This window comes from Fusarium verticillioides, chromosome 6 (genome assembly GCF_000149555.1).
Source record: "Fusarium verticillioides 7600 chromosome 6, whole genome shotgun sequence".
Classification (NCBI taxonomy): Eukaryota; Fungi; Ascomycota; class Sordariomycetes; order Hypocreales; family Nectriaceae; genus Fusarium; species Fusarium verticillioides.
In genome coordinates, this window is record NC_031680.1 from 1346160 (window position 1) to 1367904 (window position 21745).

Here is a 21745-nt window from a genome sequence, read left to right on the forward strand (position 1 = left end):
TTTGCAAAACCTTGACATCGTGTCTGAATGGATGGCATGTGACACTGTGACAAACGCTAGATAGAGTCTGCAGCAAACAACTGTCGTAGAGTTTCGTTAGCAACCATGAGAAGATTCACGCACAAAACTCTATTGTTGGATGTATATAAGGTATGGGAGCCTAGAAGTACAAGACAAAATGGAACATGACACGCAAAACATCTCAACGTTGCCCTCATCTCATCCGTTCTGCCCTTTCTGGTCTTTATGCCCCTAGACCGTTGCATTGGCTACGACCATCGAAGACTCGACTTGACTACGCCCAACTTCCAGCATCTCAAGGCGTTTGGTTGTTTTAAACACTTTTCAAGATGTTGGTTCCTAAAATTTCTCTCCTAGCAGTTATGGCAATACCTGTAGCTGCCCTGAATTGCCAAAATGAAGTCGCAGACGCGACGATAGACCGCAACTGGCTGTTGTCAGGCTGGTAAGTCATACATACTTCATCTCTCAAGACTATACTGATATGTTCTCTCCGTATAGTGGCCCTTGTCGCAAGTACCCTTTCCCTAATAACGACGCCGACGGCTTCAGGTATGATGAAGACAACGATGCAACCTACAAAAGTATCTGCGACGTATGCCGCAGTGACTATGGCCCCAGGCAGCCAGGTCGCGATGACTATGGCCTTGAGCAGCCAGACAAGGACACAACCAGCTCGACCACAGGGCTCAGTTTGCCCAAGGAGACACCAACCATCATGAGTAGCAGAACAACGCAGACGAAACCGCGTGTCGGATGGCTAACCCCTCCAGGCCCCGATGATGGCGCTACATTTGGAAGCAATGATCCTCAACAGCCAGATCGCGATGATGATGGCCCTAAACAGCCAGAAAACGACATTACCAGTTCGATCGCGGCGCTCAAACATCCCAAGGAGACACTAAGCATTACAAGTATCAAAATAACACAGACGAAGCCTCGCGTCGGATGGTCAACTCTTCCAGGTCCCGACGACGGCACTACCCTGGCTTGGTTTACGAAAACAACAACGCAGACCGAGACTGAGACTACCACCACGACGGCATCCACTACTGTAGATCTAAGGAAGGATACGACGGCATCAATGAGTCCTAGTGAGGCCACGGCAACATCAATGAATTCGGCGAAGAGTACAGCGACATCGATGGGGTTGACTGAGACTTCAGCAACATTGGACCCAAAAGAGACTGACACTCCAACGCCACCAAAGAAAAACCGCTCTGCTGGCCTTCAAACGGCCGGTATCGTAATGGCGGTTCTATTTTTCATCCTATTCACAGGTCTAATCACCTGGAAATGCTTTCTACACCGCCAGGATATTCAGTTTGATGAGGGCCCTGAGGAGCCAATGGGTGAAGCTGGTGGCAGTGCCTTCGACGATTCAGGCTCAGAGGCCGATGGGAGACAGGCCAGAAATCTGGTAGTCTCGGTGAGGGACTGGTCCAGAACGCACCAATTTTCGTTTCCTCCGCCAAACGAGCCTGAAGATCCGGCTCCTGATGATGAGGAACCTGGGCCCCGTCTAGTTCCTCCCCCTCCTCCTATTCCTGAGCGACCAGTTCAAGCTCCCGTTGCTGCAGTACATTCAAACATCCCACCTACTCGTCCCGCTATTCCACGACGTCAAGTCCGGGCTCCCTCGGTTCAGGTCCCAACTCCTGACCCAGTTCAAAATCGGAGTAGCTCGAGTGTCTACAGCCAGGATAGCGGATATCCAAGGTCGATTGAGATAACCAGGCCACTCTCCATACACAGATCCCATCGTACACAGGAAGAATCTCAGTCGCCTCGAGAATGGAGGACAACAGGACAGCCTGTGCCAACCGAACATTATGGCTGGGTTTAATCTTAATATTGCGCCTTGGATGGAACGTAATGGAACATTGATTCGGTTACATCTGTATGGTTTCATCAGCATGTTGCATCTTATGGGAAAGTTTGTGGTTTGATCTTCCAATATTGCTCCTTTTCATGATTTAGACTTATTACATCACGTATAAAACCTAGAGAGGAATTATAAGCCTAGAAGAACCCGGCAGTGTGAATAGCTTTGTGGCTATAATAGATCAGTACCCAGTGAGGTGTGTTTGTCTCAGGAGTACTACAATGTCGTCCCAAGAAACACTACATTGTCCTTGGCGAAACATTTGTTGCCGAAATATACAGCCACAACTCACGCCAGCTCCTGGCCTCATTTCTACTCACATCCAACTCAAGAGTACTCCGTTGATATCGTACAGTTGTATTAAACATAAGATAGCATAGGTCGTCTGTCTCTTTTTTCTGTCGTCTAAGAACCAACCAACCTCGAGCGGCTCATCACGCCACCGATAACCCAATAAACGCCGTGCCATGCCGCAGTCGAGTGAAGATGTACATTGTATACATGGAGAAAGTAAACTCCTCCCTCCCGTCCCTCTGAACTCCTTTACGAGGTCATCGTACAAGTGTCGCTTTTTCGTTTTTATTTCCTCAAGGAGAGTCGTCAGTCCTTGTAGACCTTGGGCTTGAAACCCTCTTTGATTTCAGCCTCCTGCTCCATCTTTTCCCGTATAGGACCGATCTCTCGCTCGAATCGCTCCTTTGCTCTTACGATCTTGCTCTGGAGATAGAAACTGCCACCCTTTTGAGGATCGTTGGCGTCAAACAGTCGCTTGTAACGCGAGAGAACCTCCTCGACATTGGCTTGTCCACCAGCCGGGGGCTTGACGTTGAGAATCTTGCATGCCTCATCGAGAGTCATGCCAGAGGAGAGAGAGGCACCAGCGGATGTGTTGCCGGCCTTGGCTTGCGCTCGCTGGTACGCTGAGGCAGCCTGAGCCTGCTTGTAAGCTGCGACAAATGATCGACCAAGGATTCGGGAGCCTGTTAGGAAGGCTGTAACCACGAATTTGTGCGCCTGGGGTTATATGTTAGCCGCCACTCCAACCAATGCCGCGATTCTTGAAGTAAAGAACATGGCGGGCATGATCCAAGACGTGGGCGCATACCATTTTGAAGAATTATGGGTGATGTAGACAAATTGATTATCGGGAGAAAAGGTGGAGATATCGCTGAGAAGCGACGTTGAAATAGCGGCCCTCGTTCGCGACGAGGGAAAGGATCGTGATGGCGCTGCTAGAGACTTTTTCCCCGGGTGCAAAGTCGGCGGAGGCGGATCATTCCGAGGTCGGAATTTTGCACCTCCGATCAACCGGCAGCAGCAGCAGCATATTCTGCCGTAGTTTAGCCGTATGATACATGCACAGCGATTCACCGAGCTTCACCGAGACAAATGCCCCGCGATAGAGCTGCAGAATAGAATGTTAGCTGACCGCAAAGATGCGTGGACGCAATACACTAAATTTCATGAACTGATCCTGAGACTTGTTGTTGAATATCAATTGTCAAGGGATTTATTTCCTCATTTCTTACATTAATGTGAAGCTTTAGAAACTTTTGTTCATTTTGTAAGCACCTCTTCAACATACTTGTATAGGGTATCTCAAGTGGGCTGGTGTAACTAATTCAACATCCGTCCAACTTCAGCATTATATCTCATACTCCACGAGAGAAGTTGAGATCATGTCTATGTCACCTCAAGACGTGGCTGTCCTGATACAGTGTGAAGGAAGCGGAGTATCCCCAGAAACTTACGATGCCGCCAACGAACCTGAGGGTGCTGTTCTGAAACGAACAAAGCTATTATCTTCCGTGCTCGAAACTCTCAAACAACAAGATTCTCCTTCGCTAGAGGCTACAGCCAAGGCGTTAGGCGACGGAAGTCGAGATGGTAAGCGTGAAATCACTCCCCATCTGTGAGTCCGTTAACATGGACACAGTGGCTTGGAGACTCCCCTATGGAGATTCGGGAATTCTCGACTTCTTCCTTGACATTCTTGCCTCAGATGAGGAGCAGCCTCATGGTGTCAAAGTCCAGGCTCTACGCGTTACCGGAAATTCTTGTGCCGATACAGACCAAAATCGAGCTCGAGTTGTTGAGGGCAAATATATCGTTTCTTTCATCAAGCACCTTCAGGACCTCAGTCTTGTTCCGTATTTGATTCCGGTGCTCTACAATGTCCTTGTTGATTATGGTGAGTCTTGAAGACAACGCTCGAGTGGCACAGCACTGAAACTTGTAGAACCTGCTCAACGGCTTGCTTCAGAGTCACGCCTCAGCAGTCATCTCATCACTCTCCTTCAGTCACCCAACCGTGCTGCTTTCAGCCCTCTTGTCACTTATTTCTGCAAGATCCTTACTCTCCTCATCATACAAGATGGCGAGGTAGCTGTTGCAGATTCTGAGACGGCCTCCGTTCTCCTCAAGCTGGCTGTCAGCCCTGACCACAGCACTGATATCGAGGACTTTCTCGCTCTCGTATCTACTGCGGCCAGTTATCTTGCTAATGAATCCTTCCAAGAGCGACTCCTCAACTCAAAAGAAGTAGATGTCTTCGTCAAGGCATTCTACATCGCCCATACTCAATTTGACTCAGAGCTTGATGACGAAGACACTGCCAAGGAATTAGGGCAGCTGTGTACTTCATTGCTTACAACCCTAGCTGACCTGACTGGCAATGACATCTTCCCAGCTCATTATTCCCTTGAGAGCTCAGTGCCACAGTCGCTTCTTAAATGGTTGAAGGAGCCGCATGTTATCCTTCAGTCCGCAGCTTGTCTAGCTCTTGGTAACCTCTCCCGTTCAGATCAGGCTTCCACGGCCTTTGTGCAGAAGTATCAGGCTCATCTTCCTCTGATCATGATTCTTTCCGATCCAGAGATCAAAGATGCCCAGCTTCTTCACTCCGCACTGTCCTTCCTCAAGAATCTAGCAATTCCAGCACAGAACAAAACATTCCTAGGGGATTTGCTAGAGCCAGTGAGTGTACCAAGGATATTGACCATCGATACTCTTCCTCAGGTCCAGTTCTCGGCAGTTTCACTACTTCGCTTACTGCTTGTGAACTGCCCAGACAATGTTCGTCGACTTGTCACTCCCAGAACAGCTGAAGGCGCGGGGTCTGACAAACGCACAACTGTTCATGATATGATCTCGCTGTTTGATCGATCAGATACGGAGCCTACCCGACTGGAAGCTGCACGAAGTGTTGCTACTATATGCCGAGTTCTTCACACAGCGCCCACCGAGGAGGTTCTTTCTGGATGGAGTTCTGAAACTGAAAAGGCACCATCGAGGGATCTGTTCTATGCTGAGCATGATGTTTCACAAGTGCTGTCGTTCCTTATCACTCAAGAGAAGTGGCCTATTCTAAAATCCGAGGCATGGTTCGTCTTTGCTCTCATGTCACGATCAAAGGATGGCGCCCAAGTTATCGCCAAAGTACTTTCTATATCTGGAGCTATGGATGCTCTCAGTTATGCAGTCACCGGAAAGACGGCAAACGATGAAACACCACAGATCGAGGGTGGTGCCCCCGAAATCCCCCCAGCAATTCCCGAAGAGCTGGCATTGGAACCTCAGCAGGTTGACCCGAAACAAAAGGCCAATATGGCCAAGATTGACAGAGAGAACTGTCTGGTACTGTGTACCGAAGTTGTCAAGAATGGGGATACTCTGGAGCCAGAGCAAGTTGGTCATTTACGCAGCTTAATTCGACAGGGTACAGAGTTGCTGGGGGAAAAGGCTGAAGAGTAGCAGAGTCTCAAAATATGGAATAGACACAGATACGAGGAACATAGACATCACTTTACGAATGATTCAAAGCATTGAAATCAACGAATAACTTTTTAAAAAAAAAAGAGATACCATATGCACGTAATGCATCCATTGACCAAGTAGTGATAGAGCAAAGCCGGTGATCATGCAGTAAATTTCTTGAGCTGGACCTAGAGTATCTTTCCTCCATACCCGGCCAAGCCTTTCATCAGAGCCTCGAACCGACGTTGCCCATGTCTCAGAGACGCAAAGAGCAAAACCCTCAAACACCAGTTCCCTTTTTGCAAGTTTATTTCTTAGCCGACTCAGCCTCGGCGGCATCCCGCACACGCTTCTGTCGGGCACCCTCGTATCGGGCGTTGGCACGAGCGACACGGAGAGTTCGGTAAGCACCGGCCTCGATGTTGGAAGGCATGTCACCCTTCTTGATCTCCTTGAAAGCGATGTCGGTGGGGGCAATGGGGAGAGTAGCCGAGATGTGGGATGCCTTCTCGATCTTGGAGACGTCGGTCTTGGTGTCACCCTTCTTGGGGGCGTTAGATCGGCGGGGGAGGAGGATCAAGCGCTCCTGGTAGGCCTTGAGGCGAGCAACGTTGGCAGCAAGGGACTCCTCGCTGAGGTTCTGTCGGCGGAAATCGACAGCGATACCGATGGTGGGAGCGAAAGCCTTGGGGATACCGGCCTCCTGCGTGATTGTTAGAACTGCAATTTTTCTGGCCCATCTCGTATCGTGCGCATTCGACCGAGACGCAGAATATCATACCTTGAGCTCAGCCAGGGTGAAACCACGGCCGGAGCGGACACGGCGGTTGTACTTAAGGGTAGGGCATCGCACAACAGGTCGGAGCTTGTCGACAGGTCGGGGAGCGAGGGCAGCAGCCTTGGCCTGACGAGCTGTGCGTCTCCGCGACTTCTTGCCGGGCTATTCCACAGTCAATATTTGTGTGCCAAGTGAATTTCCAGAAAATCGAGAGGAATCGTTTCTTCTCTTCTCTTCTCGTCGGGTGCATCGTCATACCTGGTCGAAGTGGGTTCGAACCCGGCGCTGCCAATCCTTGCGGAAGTCTGTTGAAGGAGTCAGTCCCTCAAATCCTCTCTATCATATCGTTATTCGGGAGTGGTGCGGCTCACGGTTGTTGACGAGCTTCTGGTTGTGCTTGATCGCCTGTAGTAAATCAGGTCAGCAAATGTGAATGCACTCGAGCGCAATGAACATTATCCATCGCATTGGGCGTATCTCCATACCATTGTGTCTGCTTGCGATCAACGTGCTCCGATGGTCGATGTCGGTCGTGAGGCGTGTAAAATTCGGAGGGTAGAGGCTTGTCCAATTTCCTACTCCAAGAAGGGTTTTGCCCTGTGGTCGATTCCATTTAGTGGGGTGGAGTTCGAAAATGTGGATCACGTGCTAGGTGGGCTTCCAAGATTCAAAAAATGCATGATCGGGAGATTGTTGCAGCGGTGCCGTCGGTAGTTAGGCGAGCTTGGAGGGACTTGGTGTAAGTGATTCAGAATAGCAGCGAGTTGCTGTTGATGGGCTGCAGAAGCCGCAAAAGGCTCTGTATATCGTTCTCACGATTCATGAGCATGAATCCGAGAACGATATTTGTGTTTGTTCACTCGAACTAGAACCACCTTACTCTTGAGGTCTCCGAGCTCGTCGCAACTAATCTCTTCAGGCTCATTGAACATGGAATGTTTCACTGTCATGTTGTGATTCGTAGTCTTCACATCATGAGAAGTGTTTCAAATTTGCATTCAATGTATTTTGGTTCAGTAGCCATCGAAGCTGAGACCAGCCCATCGCCTTACATGTACACAGGCAGACAGGATAAATGTCCCTAAAAAAGCCAAAGTTCTTTATCATTAAGCTCGAACGAAAGAAATGGCCTTAAGGCTTTCTGGCGTAAGAGGACATAATGTGTAGATACTGCAGAAGTCGATGGTATCATCAATCAAACTGCTCGAAGTATCATGATCAGCGAGGTCTTTGTCAAATCATGACCGGTCATGCATTTCTTTAACACTGGCGCTAGTCGTTGTATCTAGATGTGACTTTCTCTCTCCATGGCCAACGCACTCCACAACCACCAATTGCGGCAGGAACACATTCGCTCAGAAAATAATTTCATAAAATCAACTTAATTTTCGTTTGGCAGGTGCACACAGGCTGGCAGGTGCCGGGCAGTTGCACAATTTCAAGCATCCACAAAAGTGGCCCCTGCCCTGCTGCCTGCCTGCAATTTCTCAGGCACCAAAGATCACGCCTCAGCATCAAGGCATCCATCCCTTCTCTATTTGCCTATAAAACGCCGGTCTCCCTCCCACCTCTTGTTCCGTTTTTCTTTTCTTCTTCATACTTACCTTGTTGAGAGGAGGCCAGCTCAAGAATTGGCTTCCTCAGCATGGAGGGCCTGCATTGCACATCGCGGAGTCACTCTTTGCTCTATTGTCCTTCGGGGCCATAGTCGGCGGAATTTTTGATTTAAAACCACTTTTCATTGTGTCGATGGCTTGATGCTGTCGCATGAAGAAGAGTCTTGTGTATGGTTGTCGTGATTTGGTTAGAACGGAACCCTCTTTGCGGTCTTGATCCTGTTATGTTGTTTGTGATGACTGAGACAGGTGTATCGTGTTATCGTTCGATTCTTGGTGAATGTCATAGCCTACGATGCAATCCTGCCGTCGAAGCGTCAACACATTTCTCATTCGGATTCCCACTTGCATTTGCTGTAGCCTGTGAACTGATATGCTGATAATCTGATACTCGTCGACTCATGTCGCTTGGTTACTGCGCGGGCATTCCGTGGACGTGATTACTTGGTAAAAGGGATATCGCACATTTCCTGTTCTCTCGAGGTTTGCTTAACATATGGCGTACGTACTGCTGTGGTGACTGTAAATGCCAGATCGATTGACGAGCATCTTGATGGCTTCAAATTCATCCAAATATGTCCGTTCTACAGTAGCAAAAAACTTCGCTGTCGGCACAAGATGCCAAAATGAAATCGTCAAAGGGTCTCCACGGCTTGCGCTAAATATACCCAAGTCTTTTTGGCGCTTGGGATCCGAGTTCTCAGGTAGTCGACATCATCCTCCATTATCTCCATCTTCACAGCCCACCATCCTCTCACCCGAAGCTACTCCGCACCAATCACATTCTCACAATTCCTTCTCGCAGCAGTTCGAAAAATCTCATGACACCACTTTCCATCCATCCCGTCCCGTCAACGGCCAATCCATTCGATCACCTCGCCCTGGTAATTATTCTCCGTGGAATAAATCCTTCCTCACAAAGAGACAATGGCTTCCAGGATGGGCCCCCGGAGCGTAAAGGACGCAACACGATTTACGTCCACAATCCCCCACGCAACATCGAAGGCCGCTCAGAGAACACCACGCATCCCAGGCGAAACACCTGAGCAGCGAGTGAGGAGACTGCGACAGGCTCATCTTGCTGCCCAGCATGCCAGCATTAGCAAGACTGATAAGTTCATCGATGCTTCGAGGAGAATTTTCGATGTAGCGCATCGTTGGACGGTGGGAAGCATTGTGGTGTTTACAGGTACGAGGGACTGAACGAGACATTCGACTGAATTCGCCAGCTGACAAGCATTCTAGTTGTTGCAGCTGTTGTCTCCGGATACTCTGTCTGGGATATGGTTCGTTACAACCGAGCCCGCCGAGCCGAATGGGTCGAGGCCCAAAAGCTACTTGAAGCCGATGAGCTTGCTATGGCACGTCTCGCCTACATCAAGGGCGAGGCCACAGAGGAACAGATCCTCCTTGTCGAGGAAGCCAACCAAGCTGCCGAGGCAAGAGGCGAGAAGCTACCACCTTTGCTCGAGGCACCTTCCCACCGAACACATTTCGAAGAGCACATCAAGCCCACATTTAAAGATAACGCAGAGGAGACTGTTACAAAGCCATCAAGTGGGAAGGGTATACTAGGGGTTTTCTCTGGTGTGCTAGGGGGCGGAGAGAAGAAGGGGGAGTCAACACAAGGCCCCCAGGATTATCAGACACAGTCAGTCGAGTCTGAAACTGTCAAGGTGAGGCTGGAGGAGGCGATGGCAGCAGAGCGGGAGCGTCAACAAAATGGAGGCCCCCTAGACAGGCTGGGTGTTGAGCCTGCAGGTGGCTCAGCATCCAACAAGTCTTGGTGGAAGTTCTGGTGATGTGTATAAAAATCTAATTGGAAAGAGGAACGGATGGCAACATGAAGGAAAAACAAAGCGGAGTGTACGTGGCGGGACCAAAATGAGTGTATCATATGTGTAGATTGGCAGTGCATTAGACGGCGTCGGGGGAGCATCTTGTATGTACCATCATGGAACAAGTCTACTTACCATATCTATTCAATACCAAGCGATCAAACAAGCGTCACTGACTGGGTTCTTCAAGATGGGTGAGAAGGTGATGTCCCCATTACTCAAATTGACATTATCGCTATTCTGGTATTGTCATGCATACCTGACGATCTCAAGATCGTATCGCTAACTTCCGATTCCCTATTTCCAGGGTGCTCAATGTATACCCGTTATGACCAAATGCTATCCATACCCGCCCGCTTGCCATTGCCTATAACGCCAAGGAAACAAAACAAAAAATTGAAAAGGAAGGAAAAAATAAAAGATCGTCTTGAACTGGCAGATTCCAGTTCATCTCCTCAAAGTCCGGCCATGCCTGAACTATGGCCGTTTGTGATAGTCTGAGCGAGCTATCAAGGCGTTTGCATCTCCTCTCGATGTTGCACAAAGCCTGAGACTGCTATTCTCCCTTTCGCCGATGTAACCAATTCCCCCGAAACGAAATCACCAAGAGCAAGTTTTCGCCTCTGTCGTTTCTTTCTCCAATCAAGCGGCCTCACACCGCTCTCCTATAGTGAAGGTTGTTTGACAGGATCTAGTATAATCTTCCCCTTTCCCTAAGAAACAATGATGTGGTTGAAGTGTCCTGGAACCTTTAAGCGGCACTTTTCGCAGTCTGCTCGGTATCCTATGCTGAAGCTCTTCTTCATGCCGGGCTGCCATGTCCAGTTGTTGACGGTGTGTCGGCTGCGAATATGACCTCTCCTGGGGGAAGGAGTTGTGGGATCACCATCACCGTCAACTGAATTGCCCGAGCAGTGGGATTCCACATCCATCATAGGATGTTCCACATCATGGGGAGGTGATGGCTCAACGGTCACATTGGGGTGTTCCATACCGGGGGTGACAAAACCTTGGGCACTGGCATCAAACTGCATGCCGGTGGGGGTGATGGGTTGGCAGGCCATAGAATCATCACCTTCAGAAATGGGTGAGGGAAGGCGTCGTTCGTTCTGAATGGCTTGCCATCCTCCGGCCATTGTGCGAGGGACACTCTGATCATCGCCAAAGCCGGTGTTTTGGTGACCTAGGTTTGCAACACCGTTAGGAGTTGTCACAGCCTGTTGACCTCGAACCTGTGCAGCGAAGTTTGGCTGAATAGGCGTAGGCAGACGCCCGTTTGCGTTGTCAGAGTCTTGGTGCATCACCCCAAGTCGGCCCGGCTCATGATGTTGAGGTTGATATGTCTGCATCATATCCATGTCGGTGTCCCCATGGGACTGTGATGTCATGTTCGTTGATGATGACCATTGTCGAATTTCAGGCTGAAGGTGATCGTGGGGGGCGAAGCTCGGGGCCGGCATAGGCGCATCAGACTGCCATTGTGTCGTTCTGGGATATGCACGGAGTGGAAGGCACTGGATACGTTTCTGCCACATTGTTAGTATTCGACATCATGTGAAAGCGTCCTCGTGGCTGGGATTGCAGGAAACTTACGTTGCGGTGCTCACTGAAGCTCATGCCGTTGGCATGAGCGAGTTCTTCCTCTTCACGGGCTCGTTTCCGCTGATCGAAGCCAGCATTCTGAACAGCAAACATTTTTATCACTGGCTATATATTGATTTGGTGAAAAAGCAGTTGCGGTCAGAAAATACTGAACAAATCCGACAATCTGGAACAGATGATGTCGACTTTGCTGTCGGACCCTGGGTATTAACACAGGTGGATACGGCTCTCTAATGTCGACGGACAAAGGTCCCTTGGAGGGTCGTAGTTACAGTAGCAGTAGCACCGCGGGGGTATCCGATGCAAAGCGAGTGAGTGAGTGTAGTATAGTAACGCGATAATACGAGATAAAGCAAAAGTGTCGAGTCGGCGGTGATGCTGCCGACAAATATGAATGCGATGTGGTGCGGTACGATAACGTCAATGACAAAGCCCAGGTAGAGAGCAAGAGGTTGGGTCGTAGAGAGTTGAAGAGAGATTGGTCGGCGTGGGCAAGTTGTTAGTGAGCATCCGATTCACGAGGGAAGTGGCGGCCTGTTGTCGGCGAAGGAAGCCACGGACTAGTGTGGATCGGCTGGGTTCTGTAGGCAGCCTGTGGTAGCCTATAATGGCCTGTGAGGGTGGGGAGCGAAGCTTGGAAGTTAGAACGCACAGCAGTAAAGCTAGTGGGCGGAGGCTGGGAATTGGTTTTTGGGGCTGACTGGGGCTGACTGTTGCTTGAAAAAGGAGGACCAACAGCAAATCAAAAGAGGGTATAAGGAGGTGAATATCAGAAAATAAGTGAGACAATTGGAAGGAGCGGGGAAATAAGTTGATCTATAATGTCTTGGATATACGGAGTAGCTTGGGGGGATTATACTCGGACGTTGGTGAAGGGCGAAGCCGTTGGTGACAAGTACATGGGATGAAAGTACGAAAGTAAACAAAGGACAAAAAGAGGTGGTTGAAGATGATTTGCACAGCAATTAACAAATTAGGTTAATTAAATAAAATCAATACACGTCAGTGAGTGATACGACAGCTTGACTGGAAGCTCAACAAAAAGAATATAGTGAATGGAATCGAATTGTAATGATTGTCAAAAGGAAAAAGGGGTTGGTTGGTTGGTTGGTTCTGTGAATGAAAAGTGTACTGGTAAGAAATGGATGGGATGGGAAGCCAAAGTTTGTACCAACGCCACGGCGCACCTTGCAACAGACCAGACGATCCGATTCCAATGCCTCATGCTACTACTGGCCAAAGTCGTGCTAGTCGTGGGTCGCCGAGAATCCGAGCGATCCCTTGAACAAGCCGATGACTTAATCGGCACGATCCCTGATGAATGATTGAGGCTTGTCATGCTCATGTTCATGCTCGTAGCCTCATGCTATGCTCGCTCAGGTTCACGACGTGAGTTACACGAGAAGAGTAAAGAGGCGGGCTGAGTGGACAGCCTGGACTAGCATCAAGGGTCTCACGGACCAACAGATCCGCTCCCGGAGGCGATGCGAGGCTCTCAGACGCAACGCGGTTCACCATGTTTGACGAGAGTCGTGAGAGTTGACATGTTGGCAACGGGACTCTGTATGTCTTGGTTTCAGCTATGTTTCGCTTACTCGGCTTGAGTCTCAGTGACTGCGTGTTCCTTCTGAGATGTCAGAAACGGGTCTCGATTTGGCTCGGGGATGTCTGAGACAACTTCTCCAGTTGGTCGATCCATTGCTCGGCCACTGGGTCATCCGAGTCGATGTAGGGTAGTATGTATCTTGTGAACTGTACGAAAACTCGATCATCGAGAACTATCTGGGATGTGACACGAAATATTTCTTCTTGACAAGTATCACATCCTCCACTGCATGAATTACGATAAATCGTTGAATAATCGTTGGACGGCTTGTTGCCCCCCTTTTCTCGGCGACACGCATTCCTTGTGTTACTGTGATGAACATACAAACTTCTAAACGTGGGGAGATTTGCAAACAGCCACGATACCAACGAGCCGTGTCACAATATGTTCACATACCGACGTCACCGAAAACCCATTCCTAGTCCCATTTTTTCCGAGATGCAATTATATTTCACACGAGGTTCATATTTTTCAAAAGGGTTACAGTTAGTTATCGTATGTTGATTCACGTTGTTTTCCGAGACGCGTTTATTGGTAGGGAGAAGTAGCCGATGTTATTGGACGCTAGTTTCTTGGGACGAGACCCTTGAACCCCGGATCGAAATTATCACACTCCGTAGACCCGAACATTATTGTCATCAATGAACACGAGGGGGAATAGGAGTATAAGGAAAGGAATCGTGGATATTCAATGGCTGAAGGGAAGACATGATCGTCTCAGAGAGAACTTGCGATGCTGATGCTCGAATATTGTGTTTCCATTGTTTGGTCTGCTCTGTCCTACCGCACCAACTCGTCGAGAGCTAATGCAATGCGACAGTGAACCGTGGTGCATGATGGCCTCTCACAAAACTGCGGAGGTTGCACCCACGAGCTGAAAGGGAAGCGAACGCGGCGGTAAAAGGGCATCGCCCGTTTCTTGCATACAGAAAAAGAAGCCTCCGGCATAGGCGGTCTGCTATTTGAGCTTTGTTTCGAGGGCCGAGATGAATGCAGATGTCTGACGTCTAGTATTTACTGGCCAGGCCTCACCGAGATGTTGAGCTCTGCTCTACAACGGACCCAGACCGGAGCCAATTGAGCCTAAACCATTGATAATTTCAGAGATTCTAGAACCCTGACGTAGTTGGCCAATGTATTTCGCATGTAACTCCCTGCAAAAAACACAACCCCTCGGTGGGGTCCCCTCCGAGGGACCTCCGGTGTGGTAGTGAGTTAGTGAGTGAGTGGTGCGAGAAGAGTCACCCTGAGCCAAGCTAAAATTTGTGTCTACAACTGAACCTCTCTCTCTCTCGCTCGATACATATACCTTTTCTCTACGTTTCAACGCACATCACCGTCTTCAGCCTCGTGGCGCTCGTATTGAAGTTTCTTTTGACTCACCTCGGTCGCCTACTCCGTTGAGCTTCACTGAAATACTATATCTCTTCCCTCCAAAGGTAGACCAAACTGTGCCCCTCCATATCAAAATTTCAACCTTAGACAAGTTCAACAGCTCACATATTCACAATGCCTTCAGCCGTAGAAATGGTCAGTATCGCTGCCGATGACACCAGAGGTTAGTTTTCCCCACCAGTATTGTTGTTATTTTGGATTTGCGCTGCATTGGGCCCTGAGAAGTCATGATGCGTTCTGTGGCAGCTCTCCTTGCGGCGCAATGCTTCACCACCGCGGAGGCGACACAGGGAGCTTCTTTTCTGCAATTGAATCTGGGCTCACAGTATTCTCAATTGCAACAATTCCCCCACGCTGTATTCGTAACACACCAAGAACCGCAGCTAACACGAACCAGTCCTCGGACAGGATCCTCTGATCCCTCCCGCTCTTCTCACCTCCGAGATCCCTCTCCCCGAGAAGGCCACAAACACCGTTGTCAAGGGCCGTCAAGATGCTGCCGACATTGTTCTTGGCGAGAGCGACAGGCTTCTCGTCGTTGTCGGCCCCTGCTCCATTCACGACCCTGTCGCCGCTCAGGAATACGCTTCCAGACTCAAGGAGCTCTCTGACAAGCTCTCCGACGATCTCTGCATCGTGATGCGCGCCTACCTCGAGAAGCCCCGAACAACCGTTGGCTGGAAGGGTCTCATCAACGATCCCGATATCGATAACTCTTTCAAGATCAACAAGGGCCTCCGTGTTTCCCGCCAGCTGTTCGTTGACTTGACCAGCAAGGGTCTACCTATTGCCACCGAGATGCTCGATACCATTTCTCCTCAGTTCCTTGCCGACTGTATCTCTGTCGGTGCTATTGGTGCCCGTACTACCGAGTCCCAGCTGCACCGTGAGCTTGCTTCCGGTCTGTCTTTCCCTGTTGGTTTCAAGAACGGCACAGACGGTAGCCTTGGTGTTGCCATTGACGCTATTGGCGCTGCTGCTGCTCAGCACCACTTCATGGGTGTCACAAAACAAGGCCTTGCTGCTATTACCCGCACCAAGGGTAACGAACACTGCTTTGTTATTCTCCGTGGTGGAACCAAGGGCACAAACTTCGACAAGGAGAGTGTCCAGGCTGCCAAGAAGGTCCTTCAGGACAAGAAGCAGAAGGAGGCTATCATGATTGATTGCTCCCACGGTACGTTCCGAACTATGACAATCGAGCTTGAAATACTAACATGTGCCAGGTAACTCTTCCAAGAACCACAAGAACCAGCCCAAGGTTGCCAAGGTCGTTGGTGAACAACTTCGTGAGGGCGAGAAGGCCATCATTGGTGTTATGATCGAGTCCAACATTGGTGAGGGTAACCAAAAGGTTCCCGCCGAGGGCCCTGCTGCTCTCCAGCGTGGTGTCAGCATCACTGATGCTTGCATCAACTGGGAGGACACAGCCGTTGTGCTCGAGGACTTGGCTGATGCTGTCCGCACTCGCCGCAAGGTCAACCGCTCTTAGAAGGTTGCACTTGTGGAGTAGAAGGAGTGGAATACGAGGATTTAGTTCAAAAATGCTGTGTTGTTTTGGGAGTTAATGAATAGACCTAGGTAGAATGGTCAGGTGATGGAAAAGTCGGCGCATATAGGTTGCATGGAAATTGGCACAATGCCTGTTCTTTTTATCATATACACTCATGAATATTCCGAACATTGCCAAAGGGGTCAACTGACCTCCTGTAAACTTCAGAGAACCCAAGGACGCCAGACTCCTCTACATGTGACGGAACCACAGATACCACATATATTCAAACACAGAGGCGTAAGATGCTACATCCTTTGTCGTCTCATCGGAAGTTCCCTTGCATAGGAGCATAATTGCTGCCCTGTCTCCCAAACGTAGGCCCCTGGCGTAACGCCACAACCTTCTTGAACGCAGCCCAGCCCAACAATCCAACAGTGCCAATAATGAAAGCCCATACGATGATCTTGTCCTTGTTGCTATCACGTTGAAAGCACATGGTCGTGACGTCCTCTTCTGTCGCGTCCTTGCAGAAGTCAATGCCCTGCTTGAGACAAAAGGCCTTGGTACATTCGGAACATGATTTCGATTTCGAACGTGGCTCGATATGAGGGGTCGAGAAATCGAGAACGGCGCGACGGAGCTGCGATGAGGATGTTTCGCCTTTGGGACCCAGGGGGATAATGGTGCTGTTCTTAAAGCATGTGCATTTACAGAATGTTGGCGCGGCTGGAATGTGTCAGCGTTGTTAAGTGTAGATGCCCGTTGTACTAACAAGCTGCGGCAAGGGAGACTAAAGCTCCTAGCAGGAGGATAAACAGAGATATTCGTGCCATCACGGCTAATTTGGGCTGTAGATAATGTCTTATCGATCATGGAGGTCGCACGTCAATCACTTGAGGCTATCGATAGTTGACAACAAGTGGGCCAGATCAGGGTATCCACTTCAGCCTTGTAAACTCCCATTGGCCAATAGAACCACACTGGAAAAAGTTCCATATTGAAGCCGATCTCTAACCGTCTCATCATCACGACTTCTTTCGGCTCTCTCTCAGTCCGCCGATTCGTCACGTCAAAATGCCTCGAATACCGCGGGTAGGGGCTCTAGTCTCTCTTCAATCGACAGTCGTCCCCGTCAACCGAGTCCCCTTCATTGCCCGCGTCACCTTCTCAACAACCCCCGTCCACGCAGCTGGTCGCAAGGCCGAGTGGCTCCGAGATAAGCTGTGGAAGGGTGAAGCTCCCGGAGGTGATGATCCTTACCAAGAGAGAGTGGAACCAGAACAGACTTCAAACTTGCCAGAGGAGGCTTTGAATCTATCAAGTGTCGACCGCAGACCATACCCTGTGCGCACCACTCGTCTCGTGCTACCTCCAGGCCATTCCGAAGCCATGACCGAGAAGGAAGTCGAGTCTGTCGACACCGAATATACACCTGCGACTTCAATTGATGAACTTGAGGAAATTTCACCCGTCAAGACATGGTGGGATCAACCCGGCCACTGGGGCGAGGAGAGCGAATTCCAAGGGTTTGGCAGCGCAAACCGAGTAGAGGATCAAGCAGTTATGGAGATTTACGTACGACAAGCTCTGGTTGAGTCACTTTCATACCAGCAGCGAGGACTTCTTAAGGAATATGCGGTAAAGAAGTGGCCTTATGGTGATAGGGCCCACCTGGACCGAACATTGTCTGTGGGAATTCGATTCAAGGATGGGAAGCCTCTTCTCAGCACTCATTGGAGTGCTGTCACCGAGAGGCTGAAGCATGCTGGGCCCGGAGAGGTTGAGGAAAAGGTTGAGATTTCTCCTGAGGAAGCTCAGCAGATGGTTAATGTTATCGACCCCTCATGGAAGACCGCCACTCTTGACGATGACTACCTCAAGTTTGCTGTATGTATCCCCCCTCTTCCCAGAAGTGATTTGTACTGACAATATGCAGATCCGCAAGCGTATCTACCAACTCACAGGCCACTTCATTCCCGACGTCAAGGTCGCCGCCGCCCGCACACCACAAGAGCTCATCACTGTAGCCTTGACATTCGCCAAACGGGGCAAGAAGCTCGCCGAGGTTCTTGAGGATCAAAAGGCCCTGTTCGCACTTCCTAACGTCAAGGTGCACAACAGGAGAGTCACACCTATTGACCGTGAGGTTGCTGTTGGTCGCTGGAAGGTTATTGAGGAGGAGTTACAAAAGCGAGATCTGCCCGTTACTGGCACAGGGAAATATGGCAAGAACATGGAGAGGGATTGGCTGACTGGCAAGGCCTAAAAGTTCATGTGAGTTGTATGAACAGAGGTGATGTATTACTGTATATCTGTACATGTATAATAGACGAACAAAGAATTCTTGCATCACTGTTGCTATTCTCTTGATATGATGCAGTCTATAACTAACCCCCACAGCCAACATCCTCGACTTCTATCGTTGCATAAAACGACTTTGAATTACTTTATGCAGCACCTCTTGAGCATTCCTACATGAGGAAGATCATATATTGGTGTAGCACCAACATATAGCATAAGAGTCGTAAAGATGGTTACTTATTCAAAATGCTTATTCATGCAGATGCAACCATGTTTGAGCGTCCTGTCTCCTTAATGCAACTAATTTACAAATATTTGTTCTTGCGTAGCCACTCCTTGACATCGTCCTTATCCCTGGCGAGCCAATTTTGCTTGGCAGTCATAGAATCGAGACTCTGAGCCAGCTCAAGGTCAAATCCCTTTGTGCCCTTCTTCTCAAAGAAGCTCTTGACATCGGAAATCTGGTCCTCGTGTGTGAGAGAGCTTGTAGAAATGGCGACCATATCGCCAAGGAGTGACATGCCAGGTGGGAGTCGCTTGGTAAGAACGTCCCAGTTGTCCTTGACCCATCCCCAAAGGGCCAGAATACCCTCCTTGTGAGCGCGGAGACCGCTGAGGGGCATGTAGATATCCTGGGTCTTGACGTTATCGCTGAGAGTGTACTCCAGAGTTCGCTTGATAAGCGCGGGATCCTTTGCGAAACCAAGTGATCGGAGAGCAGTGTTTCGCTCACTGCTTTGCTTGGCAGTCTCGTATTCTTTCAAAATATCATTATACTCCTTCTCGCCTCCATAGGTAACCACAACAGCGAACACACTAGGTCGCAAGTTGGGTTGTACAGCATCTCGATCGCCATTGACGAACTTTTCGAACAACTCGAAAGCGGCCTTCTTTGTAGGCTCGTCCTCAACAATGGCGGCCTTACCGAACATGAGAGCCTTCATTCTTTGGGCAGTGAAGTCATCCTTGTCAGAAATATCCCAACCGATCTCGTTAGCCTTCTTGCTGACCAGATCCCTCTGGAAAGTCTTGAGAGCCTCGTTGACATCATCATCTTCAAAGATCCAAGCATCACGGAGAGATCCGACACGGAGAGTGATCTCATCCCAGACAATAAACTCGTTTTCAGAGTCAAATTCTTGGAGGAGTGACAACAAGCCGGATGTCTTTTGGTAACCAGCAGCGGCAAGGGCACCGGCATCAGCAATCATACCGGCCCTGTCTTCAACACCCAGGAGACCCGCCTTGGCGTTTTGACCAAGCTTTTGAAGCCGCTCGCTTGTATAAGATGTACGGTAGATACCAGAATGGCCAGAGTTGATCTTGTAGAAGTCAAAGTCAGGCACCTTGAAGTCTGCCTCACGTGTGTTGAGTGCCAGGTCTTCCTGGATACCGCCCTTAGTTCGAAGGTTGAGGAAGACAGGATAAAGGACTTGATCCTCCTCAGGCTTGACATCAGCCGTTCTAAGGAACCGGTTCTGCTTGACATGGATTGTGCCTTTGCCTTCGTCTTCTGTGACTGCTACGACTGGATAACCGACCTTCTTGGTCCATATATCAGCAACGCGCTCAACATCTTTACCACTAGCCTCGCTGAGAGCGGCCCAAAGGTCTGTGGTCTCAGTGTTGTTGTATGCGTGTCTGTCGAGATAGATTCGGATACCCTTCAGAAAGACGTCCTCGCCCAAGTATTTTGAGATCATGCGCAGAACACAAGAGCCCTTTTCATATGAGATAGCATCGAAGATTTGGTTGACCTCATCGGCACGCTTGACAGGCACTTCGATAGGGTGAGAGCTGCGCAGAGAGTCGAGGCCGAGGGCAGATCGGAGATCCTCGGTAACGTAACCTTCCCAAATCCTCCACTCGGGGTAGAAAGCATTAGAGGAATACCAAGACATCCATGTTGCGAAACCTTCCTTTAGCCACAGGCCATCCCAGAAGTCCATTGTGACCAAGTTGCCGAACCACTGATGAGCCAGCTCATGTTGAACGACCTCAGCCACCCGCTTTTTGGTGACGGCACTGCTGGTCTTTTCATCCAGTAGAAGATCAACGACTCGATATGTGATGAGACCCCAGTTCTCCATGGCTCCAGCAGCAAAGTCGGGCACAGCAACCATGTCCATCTTGGGAAGAGGATATTGACTGCCAAATTGCTGCTCGTAGAACTCGAGTGTTCGTGCGGCTAGCTCAGCGGAAAAGATGGCATGGTCAAGGTCTTGATCAGGAGTGCACCACACTCGGATAGGGACTCGAAAGTTGTTAGTCTCGTAGGACTTGAGGTCACCAATGACGAAAGCCAGAAGGTAGGTAGACATGATGGGTGTCTTGTTGTAAGTAATGGCCTTGCGCTTCTTGCCTGTAACCTTGGAGTCGACTTCTTTCTCAGAAGCGACATCCATGTTACCCAAGCATACCAGATCCTTGTCAGCAATGAGTGTCACAGTGAATGTCGCCTTCAGAGCTGGCTCGTCCAGGCAAGGGAACGCACGGCGAGCATCGGTGGCCTCGAACTGGGTGGTAGCAAGGTATTTGGTGTTGCCATCTTCGTCCTTGTATGATGACCTGTAGAAACCTGCCATGTCATCGTTGAGAGTACCGGTGAAACGTTGAGTCAACCTCGCCTTTTGACCGGCGGGAATCGTCTTATCGAAGGTAACGGTGGTGGTTTGGGTGTCCTTGTTGTAATCGAGGGTAGGCGAGGAGCTAATAGTGGCACCATTGGCTTCAACGAGTGTCTCGTGGATATCAATTTCGACCGTGTTCAGGGCAATAGAGGTTGAATCTTCGACGACATCGAAGTCGATGGTGACAGTACCTTCATACTTGAAGGTCTCGAAGTTTGGCTCGAGGGTGAGATCGTAGTGCAGGGGCTTGACATTCTTGGGAAGAACCTCACGTCCACGACGAATGTCGAGACTCGCGCTAGCGACATCGTTTCCGTTGCGATACATGGCTCGTCGACAAGAGCAGTTACGCTGCTGCTGACGAGGGACGAGAGAAGAGGCTTTTGAGTTGTGGAGAGGTTGAGTGAGAACCGATCGAGGGGAAGAAGCTGTGGTAAAGGTAGAAGAGAGAAAGGAATGTAATTGAGAGCGGTGAGGTTGATATGGTGTTGTTATAGAAGGAGTTGACCCGTAACTTGAGGCTCTAGCTCTTGAGCTGATGCGGGGGAGGGGTCCTGAATGGAAGGTGCGACGGATCATCGGCAGGTCGGCATCGTAACCTCCGGGTTTCGTCAGCGCTGAACGACCTGGAGGAGCAGTGGGAGCAGGAGTAGAAGCACTGAACGGCAGGCAAAGAGCCCGCCGCAGTGAAGATATCAATGGATGCTTCATTGAGTCATCGGTAATGTGAAAACAATCTCATTGCACCCTTAAAAAGGAAATAGGGTTGCAGTTGCCCTCGAAGAAACCCATTGAGTGTGATTCGGAAGATTTCGTGCAGAC

The 21745-nt window shown here is 49.7% G+C and overlaps 10 protein-coding genes across 14 annotated transcripts; 5 read left to right on the top strand and 5 right to left on the bottom strand.

The window, feature by feature from the left end:
* Positions 1-350: 350 nt before the first annotated feature.
* Positions 351-1867, top strand: FVEG_02361 (hypothetical protein; the record flags this gene model as incomplete). The annotated part of the gene is made up of 2 exons (XM_018889600.1): positions 351-466; positions 523-1867. 2 exons carry the CDS (start codon positions 351-353, stop codon positions 1865-1867), a joined length of 1461 nt encoding a protein of 486 aa, XP_018745782.1.
* Positions 1868-1980: 113 nt separating this feature from the next.
* Positions 1981-3166, bottom strand: FVEG_02360 (mitochondrial import inner membrane translocase subunit TIM16). The gene is made up of 2 exons (XM_018889599.1): positions 3012-3166; positions 1981-2920 (listed from the first exon to the last, which is right to left on the bottom strand). The coding sequence occupies exons 1-2, from the start codon at positions 3012-3014 to the stop codon at positions 2507-2509; spliced, it is 417 nt and encodes a 138-aa protein (XP_018745781.1). The 5' UTR covers positions 3015-3166; the 3' UTR covers positions 1981-2506.
* Positions 3167-3284: 118 nt separating this feature from the next.
* FVEG_02359 (hypothetical protein) lies at positions 3285-5779 on the top strand. 2 transcript variants are annotated; one of them, XM_018889598.1, is made up of 4 exons: positions 3285-3470; positions 3550-3793; positions 3843-4097; positions 4146-5779. In XM_018889598.1, the coding sequence occupies exons 2-4, from the start codon at positions 3586-3588 to the stop codon at positions 5657-5659; spliced, it is 1977 nt and encodes a 658-aa protein (XP_018745780.1). In that variant the 5' UTR covers positions 3285-3470; positions 3550-3585; the 3' UTR covers positions 5660-5779. The 2 variants fall into 2 exon arrangements, with proteins under 2 accessions (XP_018745780.1, XP_018745779.1); XM_018889597.1 differs by having other exon boundaries at positions 3285-3793.
* Positions 5659-7090, bottom strand: FVEG_02358 (50S ribosomal protein L13e). The gene is made up of 5 exons (XM_018889596.1): positions 6926-7090; positions 6812-6845; positions 6699-6745; positions 6444-6602; positions 5659-6365 (listed from the first exon to the last, which is right to left on the bottom strand). The coding sequence occupies exons 1-5, from the start codon at positions 6926-6928 to the stop codon at positions 5970-5972; spliced, it is 639 nt and encodes a 212-aa protein (XP_018745778.1). The 5' UTR covers positions 6929-7090; the 3' UTR covers positions 5659-5969.
* Positions 7091-8767: 1677 nt separating this feature from the next.
* FVEG_02357 (hypothetical protein) lies at positions 8768-10061 on the top strand. Its single transcript, XM_018889595.1, has 2 exons — positions 8768-9245; positions 9302-10061. The coding sequence occupies exons 1-2, from the start codon at positions 8984-8986 to the stop codon at positions 9856-9858; spliced, it is 819 nt and encodes a 272-aa protein (XP_018745777.1). The 5' UTR covers positions 8768-8983; the 3' UTR covers positions 9859-10061.
* On the bottom strand, positions 10005-13515 carry FVEG_15038 (hypothetical protein). Of its 2 annotated transcripts, XM_018904130.1 has the most exons (3): positions 12149-13515; positions 11488-12098; positions 10079-11420 (listed from the first exon to the last, which is right to left on the bottom strand). In XM_018904130.1, exons 2-3 carry the CDS (start codon positions 11587-11589, stop codon positions 10608-10610), a joined length of 915 nt encoding a protein of 304 aa, XP_018745776.1. In that variant the 5' UTR covers positions 11590-12098; positions 12149-13515; the 3' UTR covers positions 10079-10607. The 2 variants fall into 2 exon arrangements, with proteins under 2 accessions (XP_018745775.1, XP_018745776.1); XM_018904129.1 differs by having other exon boundaries at positions 10005-11420; positions 11488-13515.
* A 41-nt stretch (positions 13516-13556) lies between these two features.
* On the top strand, positions 13557-16301 carry FVEG_02354 (phospho-2-dehydro-3-deoxyheptonate aldolase, tyrosine-inhibited). 2 transcript variants are annotated; one of them, XM_018889594.1, is made up of 5 exons: positions 13557-13870; positions 13923-14541; positions 14622-14660; positions 14895-15674; positions 15724-16301. In XM_018889594.1, exons 3-5 carry the CDS (start codon positions 14630-14632, stop codon positions 15987-15989), a joined length of 1077 nt encoding a protein of 358 aa, XP_018745774.1. In that variant the 5' UTR covers positions 13557-13870; positions 13923-14541; positions 14622-14629; the 3' UTR covers positions 15990-16301. The 2 variants fall into 2 exon arrangements, with proteins under 2 accessions (XP_018745774.1, XP_018745773.1); XM_018889593.1 differs by having other exon boundaries at positions 13923-14660.
* Positions 14800-16876, bottom strand: FVEG_02353 (hypothetical protein). 2 transcript variants are annotated; one of them, XM_018889592.1, is made up of 3 exons: positions 16765-16876; positions 15715-16718; positions 14800-15470 (listed from the first exon to the last, which is right to left on the bottom strand). In XM_018889592.1, exons 1-2 carry the CDS (start codon positions 16823-16825, stop codon positions 16315-16317), a joined length of 465 nt encoding a protein of 154 aa, XP_018745772.1. In that variant the 5' UTR covers positions 16826-16876; the 3' UTR covers positions 14800-15470; positions 15715-16314. The 2 variants fall into 2 exon arrangements, with proteins under 2 accessions (XP_018745772.1, XP_018745771.1); XM_018889591.1 differs by having other exon boundaries at positions 14800-16718.
* An 81-nt stretch (positions 16877-16957) lies between these two features.
* FVEG_02352 (hypothetical protein) lies at positions 16958-18361 on the top strand. Its single transcript, XM_018889590.1, has 2 exons — positions 16958-17879; positions 17929-18361. Exons 1-2 carry the CDS (start codon positions 17067-17069, stop codon positions 18256-18258), a joined length of 1143 nt encoding a protein of 380 aa, XP_018745770.1. The 5' UTR covers positions 16958-17066; the 3' UTR covers positions 18259-18361.
* FVEG_02351 (aminopeptidase) lies at positions 18274-21729 on the bottom strand. The gene has a single exon (XM_018889589.1). It carries the CDS (start codon positions 21632-21634, stop codon positions 18599-18601), a length of 3036 nt encoding a protein of 1011 aa, XP_018745769.1. The 5' UTR covers positions 21635-21729; the 3' UTR covers positions 18274-18598.
* Between the last annotated feature and the right edge of the window lie 16 nt (positions 21730-21745).